Source organism: Rhincodon typus, chromosome 31 (assembly GCF_021869965.1).
Source record: "Rhincodon typus isolate 14 chromosome 31, sRhiTyp1.1, whole genome shotgun sequence".
In the NCBI taxonomy this organism is placed as follows: Eukaryota; Metazoa; Chordata; class Chondrichthyes; order Orectolobiformes; family Rhincodontidae; genus Rhincodon; species Rhincodon typus.
In genome coordinates, this window is record NC_063362.1 from 20,768,983 (window position 1) to 20,783,204 (window position 14,222).

The 14,222-nt window shown below is 40.1% G+C and overlaps 2 protein-coding genes across 6 annotated transcripts in view; one reads left to right on the plus strand and one right to left on the minus strand.

Moving 5' to 3' along the window:
• micos10 (mitochondrial contact site and cristae organizing system subunit 10) overlaps positions 1–14,222 on the minus strand; it is a 401,440-nt gene that overhangs the window by 157,682 nt on the left and 229,536 nt on the right. The window lies entirely within an intron of this gene.
• dnajc16 (DnaJ (Hsp40) homolog, subfamily C, member 16) overlaps positions 1–14,222 on the plus strand; it is a 35,205-nt gene that overhangs the window by 14,681 nt on the left and 6,302 nt on the right. For 2 of the 4 annotated variants that reach the window (XM_048615006.1, XM_048615004.1), the window contains exons 9-13: positions 46–176; positions 1,314–1,497; positions 3,211–3,402; positions 8,499–8,575; positions 10,410–10,490. In XM_048615006.1, the coding sequence (XP_048470963.1) occupies positions 46–176; positions 1,314–1,497; positions 3,211–3,402; positions 8,499–8,575; positions 10,410–10,490 (665 nt within the window). The remainder of the gene's footprint in view (positions 1–45; positions 177–1,313; positions 1,498–3,210; positions 3,403–8,498; positions 8,576–10,409; positions 10,491–14,222) is intronic. The other 2 variants (XM_020527845.2, XM_048615005.1) reach the window with 1 other exon arrangement.

Sequence of the window (14,222 nt, forward strand, 5' to 3'; positions counted from 1 at the left end):
TTGGGGCTGCGTTAAAAACTCATGGTTTTGAGTGATTTCTTGCAGGCTAAAGGAATGAAGAAACAAATAATAGATGATTTTATTTCTCGTAACAAATACCTACTGGCTCCTCGCCTTACAAGCCAGAAACTCTTTGAGGAGCTGTGTCCTCTGAAACAACACCGTCGTCAGAGAAGGTAAGTGACTATTCTCGCAGCAATGACGGGTTTCTTTCCTTTTGGTGCTGGCCACTAAATAAGTTGTATAAGTTTGCCTGATGCTAGTTGATCCTAATTTTAAAGAAAAAGGAAAGACTTGAATTTAAATATGTACAGAACAATTTTGCTGACTTCAGGATATCCTATACATCTAACTAAGCACTTCATTTAAAATAGACAGTGATATTGTAGAAGATGTAGGAACAAATGTTGTACACAACAAAACCTCCCAAGTGACAATGTGATCATGACTCGATGGTTTCCTTTTGTGACATTGATTGAGGGTCAAATATTGAGCAGAGCAGTCAGGAAGAACGAACCTGCTTTTCTTTTGAAATAGTTCCATGTGATTTTTTTTAAGTACACTTAAAAGGGAAAATTTAGCTGCATTTAATATTTCACCTGAAAGATGGCATCTCAGTGCAGCCCTCTTTCATTAATGAACTGAGTGTCAGCCTAGATTTTGTGTTCAAGGTACTGACTTTCTGCTCCCATAAGTAAATCAAAACCAACCAAGAATCCAGGGACCCCACAGATGCTATTGAGAGACTGGAACACTGCATGTAAATCAGTATCATAGACTTCCTGTGCCATTGCAGAACAGATATTTGAGGTTTGACATTCTTTTTAAAAAAAAAAATCAACCACCTACTTTCAGTGGAAAATTGCATTCAAGCATGGCATTGTTTAAAGCTTTTATTAAGGACATCTGGCATCAAGTATCTTCACTTCTTTGTCGAATTGTAACTGTTTTTGAGAATGTTTCTGTTAAGTTACACAGTTATTGGATCCCAAATTAATAACTGAGTTCTGAAGAAGAACCTTTGGACGTGAAACATTAACTCTATTTCTCTATGCACAGATGCTGCCAGACTTGCTGAATTTCTCCAGCATTTCTGTTTTTATTTCAGATTTCCAGCATTAGCCATATTTTGCTTTTAATTGATTTTATTGATGCAGATAACTATGATTTGCCATATTTATTTAAAAGTTTCAATAAATATATATTTTTTGTACTTAATTTATTTAAAGATTAAATTTTCATATGGTAACTTTGTCCAAGCTTTATAATGGGTGGTGATTTATGTACTTGATTTGTCTTGAATTTTTCTCTAGATATTGCGTCCTGCTAATCATTCAAAGGAAAGATGAGTTGCAGTCTGCATATCGCTCCTTTGTCTCCTTCGCGTCTGTAAATACGAAAGAGTCATTGAAATTTGTTTACGTTTATTCTGAACGTCAGCAAGCGTTTGTTAATGCCTTGCTCCCATCAGCACTGCAAAACAATCCATTACCAAATGTGAGTAGAACAACTGTGTCCAGTTTTAAGCTGCATATTTTGATGCATGGCTCTGTTTTCCTTCTGCATGAGCCTCTAGCCTTAACAGAATACATAACTCCAGGCACAAAATCAACTGTCAATTGAGCAGTGAGCTGTTTGCATTTTCTGTGCTTAATATTATTGAACAATAATTGGTGAGATCGTCAATGGGCCCAATTCATTTGCCTGGAATTCCTCTGCTAGCTGTCTTTAGTTTGCTTAAAATAAGTATTCAGGCAAATGAAAATAATGAATGAAAGAATGTCACTGAAATATTAAATTATTTGTCCACAACTGTCAACATCAGTAAATCTTTGTCGTGTATGTCTTTTAAGTTGGTAATCTTTCATTTTCAAATTTGTGGTCCAATATGCAAGGGCAGTACATACATGGGAACATCATGTGCAAGTTCCTCTCTAAGCCTCTCGCCATCAGGACTCGGAACTATATTGCTGTTCATTCATTCTTGTTGGGTCAAAGTCCTGAAACTTCCTAACCAACAGCACTGCAGGTATACCTACACTGCATAGACTACAGTTCAACAAAGTTGCTAACTACCAAACCCTCGAGCATTCAGGGATAGACCAGCATTTATTGGCTATCTAGAGATGCCTGTATCCCTTTATAGAATTTTTAAAAAAAAAATTTTAATTTTTTAAAATAAAAGATATTATTTTGCTTAAGCACATGTTTTAAAGTTAATACTTCAGAAAATAAAGGTTCTGTTCAAGTTAGACAGGTTTTTGTTTCAGTACAATATATTGCCAAAATGTGTTTTTCATGTTTGCTGAGGGGGTAGGTTTGAACTATTTCATGAGTGTATTTGAAGATTGTTTGTTGAATGGAACAAGTTAGTTTAAGATGGGAGAAATTGTCTTCAAAGAATGAATAGAGGTCTTTCAAACCTTATAGCTTAATCTACACTAAGCCAATCTCCTAAATTTTTTTTCAGGTAATTCATCTCTGATAGTGTTGTGCAAATTCCAAAGCAAAATCAGAAACCCTTTTTAGCCCAGACTAGGAATGAAACAACTTGCATCTTGATAGCACCTGTCACATCCTTATGATATCCTGAAGTGTTTCACGGCTTGTGAAGCACTTTTGACATATAATCACTGTTATAATGTACCAAAGCAAATTACTCCAATAAAGGAATTAGGCAAGAAAACTGTTGAAATAACTTGTATGATGCACTTTTGGTATTCAGTTCACAGCTCCTATGTGAGAAGCTGCTTGACCATTTGTTTCTTGGGTTTGAAACAATCCTCTGGTCCAATCTAGAAGTCTTCCTAGCTTCTAAGAAAGTTCTTCCCTTTAAGTATCTGACACCATGCCACAATTTTCTAATGAGGTTTTTGAACTTTCTGAGCTTGATCTTTTTGGTGCACGTTCTGTAGTATCATGTAATTGTTCCTGTCAAAACCTTTGCCTAAAATGGAGTTTATTAATTTATATCTTCTAAGCAAAACTGATCACAATTGAATTAAATTATAGAAGATATTACAGGGACAACAAAACATCTTCAATCACTTTACCGTAGGTCAGTCACAGAGCTGCTCACTCTAAAAATAGCATGGATAAAGGAACTATAATTTTCACTGAACTCTATGCATTTCACTTTTTCAGTTAGAGAGGTCATGTGCTTTTCTTAAGAATTCTTTGTTTATTTTTTTCTGACAAAATTCTGTTTAGCAGGTTGTGATTCTACAGCGAAGCAGCACTCCTGGTAAAGTGTTCTATAAGCTACTGGAAAATGGATGGAATGGGAGTGAGGAGGACAAAATGCTGTTATTTAATGAGCTGACTGAGTTAATGGGAATGGAAGGCCACACAGTACTCTCTCATGATGTTGTGTTACCTGAGCTAAATGATGAATTTGCTCCAGTAAGTATTTTATCTGCACAAATGATCAGGTTAGTTTCTGTTACATTATTTATAGTTATCATTAGTTGTTGGAACAATAATGTGAGCAGGATGAGGAAACAGTGCCTTTGCATCATCCATTTTTAAGTTTTGTTAGTGTGGAGGTAATGAGCCAGAATCTACTCCCAGGTGAAATTGGTGATGACTAAACATTCCATAATGTTGGGTAACTACAGTAGCTAAGATTACCAACAGTAGTTGGACCTAATCCTGGAGCTCTGTCAGTTGACAAATCGGGCATATGATAATCAGTGCAATTTGCAAATAGAACAGTACAGGACAGGAACAGGCCCTTCAGCCTACCATGTCTGTGCTGACCATGATGCCATTCCAAACTAATCCCTTCTGCTGGCACATGGTCCATATCCCTCTATACTCAGTCTGTTCATGGTCTGTCTAAAAGTCTGTTAAATGATGCTACTGTATCTGCTTCTACCACCGTCTCTGGCAATGCATTTCAGGCATCTGCTACCCTCTGTCTAAAAGAAGAAAAATTTTTCCCTTGTCACCTTAAACCTATGCCATCTAGTATTTGACATTTCTGCCCTCAGAAAAGATTCAGAGCATACACTTTATCCATGCCTGTCATAATTTTATATACTTTTATCATGTCGCCCCTTGGCTTCCAATGCTCTCGTGTAGACGATCCAAATTTGTCCACCTCTCCTTTATAGTATGTACATTCCAATTCAGTCAACATCCTGGTAAACCTCTTTTGCATCCTCTCCAAAGCCTCCATATCCTTTTTATAGTGTGGCGACCAAAACTGTACACAATACTCCAGATGTGGCCTAACTAAAGTCTTATACAGCTGCAACATGACTTGCCAACTTTTATACTCAGTACCCTGACCAATAAAGACAAGCTTGTCATATGCCTTCTTTACCATCTTATCTACTTGTGTTGCCACTTTCAGGGAGCTATGGACTTGATCGCAAAGATTCCTGTGCTCCTAAGGGTCCTGACATTTACTGTATACTTTCCTTTTACATTTGACCTCCCAAAATGCATCAAGTCTCACTTGTCTTGATTAAACTCCATCTGCCATTTCTCTACCCAACTTTCCAACTGACCTATATGTTGTTGAATCCTTTGACAACCTTCTTCACTATCCACAACTCCATCAATTTTCGTGTTGTCTGCAAACTTTCGAATCAAACCACCTGCATTTTCATCCAAATCTGAGGTCCCAGCACTGATCCTTGCAGAATGCCGTTGATCACAGACCTCCAGTCAGAAAAACACCCCTCCACGACTATGTTCTGTCTTCTATGACCAATCCAATTTTGTATCCAACTTCCCAACTCAGTATGGAACCCATGTGACTTAATCATCTGGACCAGCCTAACATGAGGGATCTTGTTAAATGAATCATAGAGTCATACAGCACAGAAACAGACCCTTTGATCCAACTCTTCCATGCCAATCAGGTTTCCTAAACTGAGCTAGTTCCATTTGCCTGCATTTGGTCCATATTCTTTTAAAAACCTACCTAAGGAGTTGGATCACGACTGGGAACCACATGACGGGAGCTGAACGTGCAGGTTATGTCCTGCAGCGATGTTGGATCGAGGGTGGGCCAGAGCAATGGCGGCGGGTCAAGAGTGGGCCAGCAAGAGCAAGCCGGTGAGGCAGCGGCGGTGAGAGCAAGCTGGTGAGGCAGCTGAGATGGGCTGGTGAGGCAGCGGCAGCGAGTTTGGGCCAGTGAGGCAGCCCAGAGCGGGACGCTGGCAGAGGCATGGCTTGAGCTGGAAAGCCGTAAGTGGGATTGAGGCAGTGGAAAGGAAAGTTGGACTCTCAAGTTATCTTTCCTTTCTTATCTTATTCTAAGTCAATGTGAATGGTGCCGTGTATGTACAACGAAGGTACACACTTTTCATTGTATTTTTACATTGAATACACACGACAATACATGATTTGATTCAATTCAATCCAATTCAATATCCTTCTAAATCTTTCCTATTCATGCACCTGTCCAAATGTCTTTCAAATGACCACCTCTACCACTTCCTCTGGCAGCTCATTCCATACACGGACAACTGTGTGGAAAACGTTCCCCCTCATGTCCCTTTTAAATCTTTCCCCTCTCATCTTAAACTTATGCCTTCTAGTTTTGGACTCCCCTACCCTTGGAAAAAGACTTTGGCTATTCACCTTATCCATGCCCTTCAAGATTTTATAAACCTCTATAAGGTCACCCCTCAGCCTCTGACGCTCCAGGGGACAAATGCCCCAGCCTCTACAGCCCCTCCTTGTGATGCAAATCTATCAGTTCCAGCAACATGCTTGTAATTTTTTTCTGCACCCTTTCTAGTTTAACAACATCCTTCCTAAATGGTCTAGTGAAGTCCAACATCCACTGCCTTACCTTCATCAGTCATCTTCATTACTTCCTCAGAAACCTCAATCAAGATTGTATGACAGGACTTCACCTCCATAAAGCCATGCTGACTACCCCTAATAAGTCCATTCTTTTCCAAATGCAAGTAAATCCTGTCTCTAAGTATCTTCCCTACCACTGATATAAATATAATTTACTAGATTATCCCTGTTGTTCTTCTTAAAAGAACAACACCGGCTATTCTCCAGTCTTCTGCTACCAAACTTCTGGCTAAAGCGAATGCAAAGGTCTCTGTTGAGGCTCCAGCAATCTCTCCCTTTGCCGCCTTCAGTATCCTTGGGATAGATCCGTCAAGTCCTGATTTTCCTTTATCTTACCTCTTGAAAGTGCAGTCACATTTAATAAATTTTACATTATCCCACTTTTGGGATGTCAGGGATGCACTGTCATGAACTGGAATACTTTTCTCCAAACTTGTCAGCCATAGTATCCAGGAGATCTAATAGTCATTCAGGTGACTTCCAGGTAAGCTGTGAGTATTGTAACTGTCACTCTGAATCAAGGGAGACTTTAAATACAGTTCTGAGGAGAAGTTCAGTTCGAACCATAGAAAAGTTATAGCACAGAAAGAGGCCCTTCGGCCCATCATCTCTGCAGTGAACTAGCCATCCATTGTCGTTCCACTTTCCAGCACCTTTCTCTAACCTTGCAGGTTGCAGTACTTCAGGTGTAGATTTGGGTTCCTTTTAAACCGGCTTTTATCTTAAGAACCAAACTGGACAGTAGACACCACCACCCTCCTGGGCTCAAAAGGTGTTTCATTATATCCCCTCTAATCTTTCTACCAATCACCATTAAATCTCCACTAAGGGAAATGGGTCTTTGCTGTCCACTCTATCCAAGCCTCTCATTATTTTGTACATCTCAGTTAAATCATCCCTCAACCTTCTCTGATCTAAGGCAAACAATTCCAACCTATCCAGTCTTTCCTCACAGCTGCAATTTTCTAGTCCAGACAGTTCTAAGAAACCCCCAGGAAAATGTGATGAAGTGACTTTAGTAATTTGAGTAATTAACTCAGAATTTATAAAAACAGATGTTGTTTACAGTTATTTCACAGAATTTACAAGTAGCTGTTCTTCACTCTTGTTTCTGCTTGGTTCCTCGTACTTATAATGGTCTGTTATTGCTTGTAATCAATTGTAATCCCAATTAGTGATTTGGGGCTGTCAGATTTAAAATTGTGCAACAGAAATATTAATTGCAAATGGAAAGATTTGCTGCAGATTTTGAAGTGTCAGTGCTTGCTGACTTATAAACGAAACCAGTAGAAAGAGAGGGAGGACGCAGATATGAAACCTCAAACTGCACAACTTAATCACTACATTGTTTTACTCAATATATTAACATTTGTTTATTGAACTATTTTTTGAGAAGTTCAGGTTTATCCTGAATCACATTGTCTGAAGAAGAAAAATAGTCTTCCATTTAACCGTGACCATTCTAGATGATACAAGTTTTAAGATTTGTACGTCTGTTTCCCTGACATAACCCCATAGGAGAGAGATAGCAAGAACTGCAGATGCTGGAGTCAGAGTCAACACATTGTGGAGCTAGAGGAACACAGCAGGTCAGGCAGCATTAGAGGAATAGGAATGTCGACGTTTCAGGTCGGGACCCTTGTGAAGCCTGTTAAGAATCCTGTATGTTTAAATGAGCTTACCTCTCATTCTTCTAAATTCCAATGAGTAGAGTCCCAACTTGTTTAACCTTTGCTCATAAAACAATCCCTCCCTACCAGGGATCATCGTAATGAACCTTCTCTGAATGGCGTCCCATGAAGTAATATATTTTCTTAAATAATACATAAACATGTATAAGTATAATCTTCTGTTTGAAAACAAGAATGAGGGTACATAAAACCATAATACATAGGAATAGAAGTAGGCCATCCAGCTAAGCGAGTCAACTCCACCATTCAATAAGATTATGGCTGATCTAATGATCCTCAAATCTACTTTCCTGTCTTTTCCTAATATCTTTGATTCCCTGTCTGATTTAAAAATCTGTCCATCTCAGCCTTGACATTTCTCTGCAGTAAATAATTCCACAGATCCGTGACAAATGAAGAAAATAAATTCCTCCATTTCTATTTTAAAAAGGTGACCTCTCATTCTGAGATTATGCCCTCTGGTCCTAGACTTTCCCACAAAATGAAATAATGTTTCTGCATCTACTCTACCAAGCCCTCTGAGAATCTTGTATGTTTCATTAAGTTCTCCTCTCATTCTTCTAAACTCCGAGTACAGCCCAATCTACTCAAACTCTCTTTACAAGAAAATTCCTCCACATCCAGAATCAACCTAGTGAATCTTCTCCAACCACTTGCAATGCCAGTATGTCTTTCCTGAGAGATTAACACTGTTCACAATTTTCAATGCATGGTTTGACTATGTTTTGTATAGTTTTGTACTGTCAAAGTTCAGTTTGTGACTTCTTTCAATCTGATTTATCAATAAATGAGTTTAGTACAATTGACTGTCCCACAGTAATCCACTTAGTTGGTGTGCACATTCAGGTTTGACAAGTCTTTAAATATAACCTGCTGTTGCAGCTTCAGGAGTGACCTTTGCTTTGCCTGTGCAGTAAGAAGTTGCAGTATTAGTTCATTTTGAGATGCCATATAAAATTTGAACTCAATGCTTTTTCTCTACAGATGTTCCTCCTTCGCTGGTTGTATGCCATAATAGATTATGCATCTCAAATTTGGGCATCTGGATTCAGTCAGAACTGGTATGTAGCTGGTGACTATACCATTCATCACTAATACATCTTCTTGTATCCTGAAATCTAGAAACACAAGTTGTCAGAAATTGAATATACGACATTGAGCTGTGAGTAAGTTACTGTGGAACTAAAATGCAAATCCTCAAATTCTAAAAATCTGGATTACAGAAAATGCTGGAAGTGCACAACAGGTCTTTGTTAGAGCCATTGTTGCGTTTGGAATTGACTATTCCGTCAGAGTCCTAGCTGGTCTCCTACATTCTACTCTCCACAAACCTGAGGTTATGAAGTTTGTTTTTCCATATTGTAATTTACTTCAAGTTCTGTATATCCCCAACCTGTGCTTGCTGAGCTACATTGATTTGCAGCCTGGCACCTTGGTGATTTTAATGTTTGCACCCTTATTTTCACATCCTTCAAAAGCCTCGCATCTCCAGTACCTTGATACACCCGTGTTCCTCTAATTCCATCGCTTCACTGTTAGTGGCAATGCCTTCAGCTGCCAATCTTTAATCTTAGGACTTTTTCTACTAAAATCCTACAACTCCTCTACCTGTCCTCCTTTTAAGATGCTTCTTAAAACCTACTGCTTTGGCAGGGGGACTAACCATCCTCTCTGGGACTGCTCTGTACTCGAGATGCATGTCCCATGATGTCTGCATCCAGGATGCTGTTTGTCCTGTGTTTTCCAAGCTTCATATTTTGTGAATGTGCAACATACGCTCGCACATATGTACCTTGTCTTTGCGATGGCCACTTTCACAAATCACCCCCAACCACCATCACAACATTAAGGTCAGCAGCAACCACGCCAGCAGAGAGACACAGGGGGAAGCAAAAGTGTACCTTAATTGATTCCTGAAGAGTTGGTCACCCTGATTTTTGAGGGAGCTTCTGGTCATCTGTCTTAATATCCTTTGTGTGCCTCATTTTCCTTTATACATTCTAGTGATACACCTTAGAACTTCTAATGCAATAAAAATGCTATTTAATTACAATTTATTGTTGCCAGTTGGAGTCTGAAAGAGGCGTGTGTTTGACAGCAATTTGATGACATTCATTGTCAAGGTTCCCACATGAATTAGGCAAAATATTGGACGCGGCATCTAAAAACTATGAATTGTATGACAGCCAAAGTCTTCAAAGGGGCCATGGCTGATACTGAAAACACCTTAATAATCTGTGGTTGACCCTGTATTTCCATCTGTCACTCCATCACTTTCTTATCTGAAATTGACAGAATAGTTGGTAAATTTTCTTAAGAATCAAACTGACTCTCTCTACTTCATAATTCATGATCTAGATTGCTGCCTTCAATTTGAAAATCCAAGCTTGGTTCAACATGACTATTATTCCCTAATTGATCTTGGTTTATTTTTTTCTTTTATTCTTTTTCTATTTTCTTTTAAAATACACCATTGACTTTTAACCTCAATAACAGAAAAAAGTAATTGGCTTCATTTTAAAGCAAGAAAATGGATTTAAGGTTAAGGTTGACATTGTTCGCTGAGAATTCTCTGCTGGGATCAATATTATTTTCCTTTGCTGGACTTGCCCTGGTGTTGTGTGCTGCTGCTATTGAAAGCTGTGGATTAGAATTTTACGATTTTTTTTTGGGTTGCAAACTTTCTTGCACTTACCCAAAACATTCACTGCTGTCACAGTCCAAATATTTGGTCCATATCAAACTGGATGTTGTGTTTTTGGATTTTTGTATCTGTCCCTTGTTGCTCAGTGATTGTTTTAAAGTTTCTGTCCGTCAGCTGATCATTACTGTTAAGTGTGTTTATTATGACACCAAAAATAACTACATTCTGTTAACTTTCTTTTTCTGTCTCAGGAGGGAAATGATGCCTTTGATTTCTCTGCTTTTCTCAGTGGTTTTCATTCTGTTTGGAGCTTTCATCATTCAAGCTTTTGGGTAAGAAACGTGGACGTTCATATTGCAGATTTAAGAGAAAGAAAAATCAAGGCTTGTCTCTTAGTATTTGAAAGGGAAGAAGATTTGTTTCATGTTTTGAGTGAAGAATGGGATTTCTGAGAAAGAGCCTTGGTCCAGAAAAAGGAACCTGTCCTTTCTTTTTATGATGCTGATGGACCTACTGCTACTGTCTGTCTTTTTTTTTTTAGATGGGATTGGAGCTTCATGTAAAGTTGTGTGTTAAGTACGTGGTGGATAAATGTCCAAATGATGCCTATTGATAAAAGTGACCTGTTCTGTTCATTTCTGTCCTCAGCATTTAAGTGATTAGCAGAGCACCGGCGGGGAAGTGAGCGAACAAAGGATGCAGACCTTTTAGGGAGGATTACTTGCTTTCATTCCAGTTCGATAGGCTCAGAGAAGGCTGATAAATCCAGTGCGCATTTTGCAGACTTTGCTCCATGTAAGGCCGGTGGTGCTTGAAGAACGGTTGAGTTTCATTATAGGGTGGAACTATAGAAGTCAAGGTGCATGAATTCCCGAGCTCTGGCAGTGGAGCATTCCACTTGGCCACTTTAAGGATTGATTTCAAGGGTCAGTAACTACACTTTTTGTAGGTAAATGAGCACAGGGGTGATGGCTGTATAGGACTTGCTGTGAGTTAGGAAATGGGCATAGAAAACACTGAGAGATCCAATTCCCATCACACATTGCATCCTTTCCACCGATTCCATGTCGCTCCCACAGCCACAGTCGTGCATTCACAGACGATTCGTATGATTCTGGGCTCTGAGCTTAATTTTTAACTCCATCTTGTTAGAACCCTCACTGACATTTTTTTTCATTTTTTATTCTTTTATCATTTCTGATTTGGAGCGTGAGCTGGGAATTGAAAGCTAAAGATGACATTTGGACTTCTTGAAACAGCTTATGGTAAAAGGAAAAGAACAGACCAAACAAGCTTTTGTTTATTTGTGAGGGCAGCCCTGGAGGCTAATTGCAGGCTGATTCTTGATTAAAAGGGTTCCCGCAGACACAGCGACAGCAGGAAGAGCATTGTGTTTAAACAGATATAGGGGGTAGGCAATGGCCTATTGGTATTATTGCTAGACTATTAATCCAGAAACCCAGATAATGTTCTGGGGACCTGGGTTTGATTCCCACCATGGCAGATGGTGGAATTTGAATTCAATAATTGGAAAAAAAAGTCTGGAATTAAGAATCTACTGATCACCATGAAATCTTTGCCGATTGTCGGAAAAACCCGTCTCGTTCACTAATGTCCTTCAGGGAAGGAAATCTGCCATCCTCACCTGGTCTGGCCTACGTGTGACTCCAGACCCACAGCTGTGTGGTTGACTCTCAATTGCCCTCCGAAATGGCCTAGCAAGCTGCTCAGTTGTACAAATGGCTACAAAGCCTCAAAGAAATGAAACTGGACGGATCACCTGGCATTGACTCAGGCACTGGAAAAGACAACGACGGAAACAGTCCTGTTGACGCTGCAAAGTCGTCATCACTAACATCTGGGGGTTAGTGCCAAAATTGGGAGGGCTGTCTCACAGACTAGTCAAGCAACAGCCTGACATAGTCATACTCACAGAATCATACTTTTGAGACAATGTCCCAGTCACCACCATCACTGTCCCTGGAAAAGTCCTGTCGCACTGGCAGGACAGACCCAGCAGAGGTGGCGGCACAGTGGTATACAGTCGGGAGGATATTGCTCTGGGAGTCCTCAACGTTGACTCCAGATCCCTTGAAGTCTCTTGACTACGGGTTAAACAAAGGCAAGGAAATCTCCTGCTGATTACCACATACCGTCCTCCCTCAGCTGATGAATCAGTACTCCTCAATGTTGAGCAACACTCGGAGGAAGCACTGAGGATGGCAAGGGCACAAAATGTACTCTGGGTGGGGGATTTCAACGTCCACACCAAGAGTGGCTCGGCAGCAGTACTACAGATTGAGCTGGTCAGGTCCTAAAGGACATAGCTGCTAGACTGGCTTTGTGGCAGATGGTGAGGGAAACAACAAGATGGAAAAACATACTTGACCTCATACTTACTAATCTGCCAGCTGCAGTTGCATCTGTCTATGACCATATCAGCAAGAATGACCGTCGCATAGTCCTCGTTAAGATGAAGTCCCGCTTTCACATATTGAACAACTTCCATCGTGTTGTATGGCACTATTACTGTGCTGAATGGGACAGACTTCGCACAGATCTAGCAACTCAAGACTCGGCATCCATGAGGCGCTGTGGACCATCAACAGCAGCAGAATTGTACTCCAGCACAATCTGTAACATCATGGCCTGGCATATCCCCTACTCAACCATTACCATTAAGCCAGGAGATCAATCCTGGTTCAATGGATAATGCAGAAGGGCATACTTGAAGATGAGATATCAACGTGGTGGAGCCACCAAACAGGACTACTTGCATGCCAAACAGCAAAAGCAGCAAGTAATAGACAGAGCTAAGCGATCCCACAACCAGCAAATCAGATCTAAGCTCGGCAGTCCTGCCACATCCAGTCATGAATGGTGGTTGACAACTAAACAACTCATTGGAGGAGGAGGCTCCACAAATATCCCCATCCTCAATGATGGAAGAGCCCAACACATCAGTGCAAAAGATAAGGCTGAAGCTTTTGCAGCAATCTTCAGCCAGAAGTGCCGAGTGGATGATCTATCTCCGCCTCCAGTAATCCCCAGCTTTACAGATACCAATCTTCAACCAATTCGATTCACAAGAAACAGTTGGAGACACTGGATACTGCAAAGGCTACAGGCCCTGACAACATTCTGGCAATAGTACTGAAGATTTGTGCTCCAGAACCTGCTGCTCCCCTAAGCATGCTGTTCCAGTACAGTTACAACACTGGTATCAATCCGACAATGTGGAAAACTGCCCAAGTATGTCCTGTACACAAAAAGCAGGACAAATCCTACCTGGCCAATTACTGCCCCATCAGTCTACTCTCAATCATCAGTAAAGTGATGGAAGGTGTCATCAACAGTGCTATCAAGCAGCACCTGATCAGCAATAACCTGCTTATTGACGCCGAGTTTCGATTCTGCCAGGGCCACTCAGCTCCTGACCTCATTACAGCCTTGGCTCAAACATGGTCAAAAGAGCTCAATTCCAGAGGTGAGGTGAGAGTCACAGCCCTTGATATCAAGGCTGCATTTGACCGAGTGTGGCATCAAGGACCTAGTGAACTGAAATGGTAACCCGGATCAACATTTCCAGAAAAGCAGCCAAGGAGTCTTCGTCTTTTGCGTGTGAAAAAAATGCATAGTCAAAATCATTTAAGTCATCTGGCCAGTTTTGTTGTTTTTTATTTATCCCTTAACTGTGTTTTTGTTTGTCTATTTTGTGTGAATGAGGGCTGTAAACAAATGTTTTAAGCTGAAAGTATAGACATTAATCAGATTGCCTCGTTTAATATTTTCTGCTAAAGTTATGTGTATTGAATAAACTGTAAAGCCTTTTGTTTAAGGTACAAAACTGGCAGCTGGAATTAATTATTCGCAAAATCTGGGATTGGCTATTCAAAAGTCTGGTTTGGAACCATTGGAGTATTGGTTCTAATAATTATTGGGGGTCTTCAGTTTTAATCTTACCATTTTGCAAATGCGAGGTAGAAAGGTTTATTTGGTTCAGCTGTCTGTCTCCATGTCATGACATGATTCTCTCTATCACAAAAACTGCCAACATCACCAGT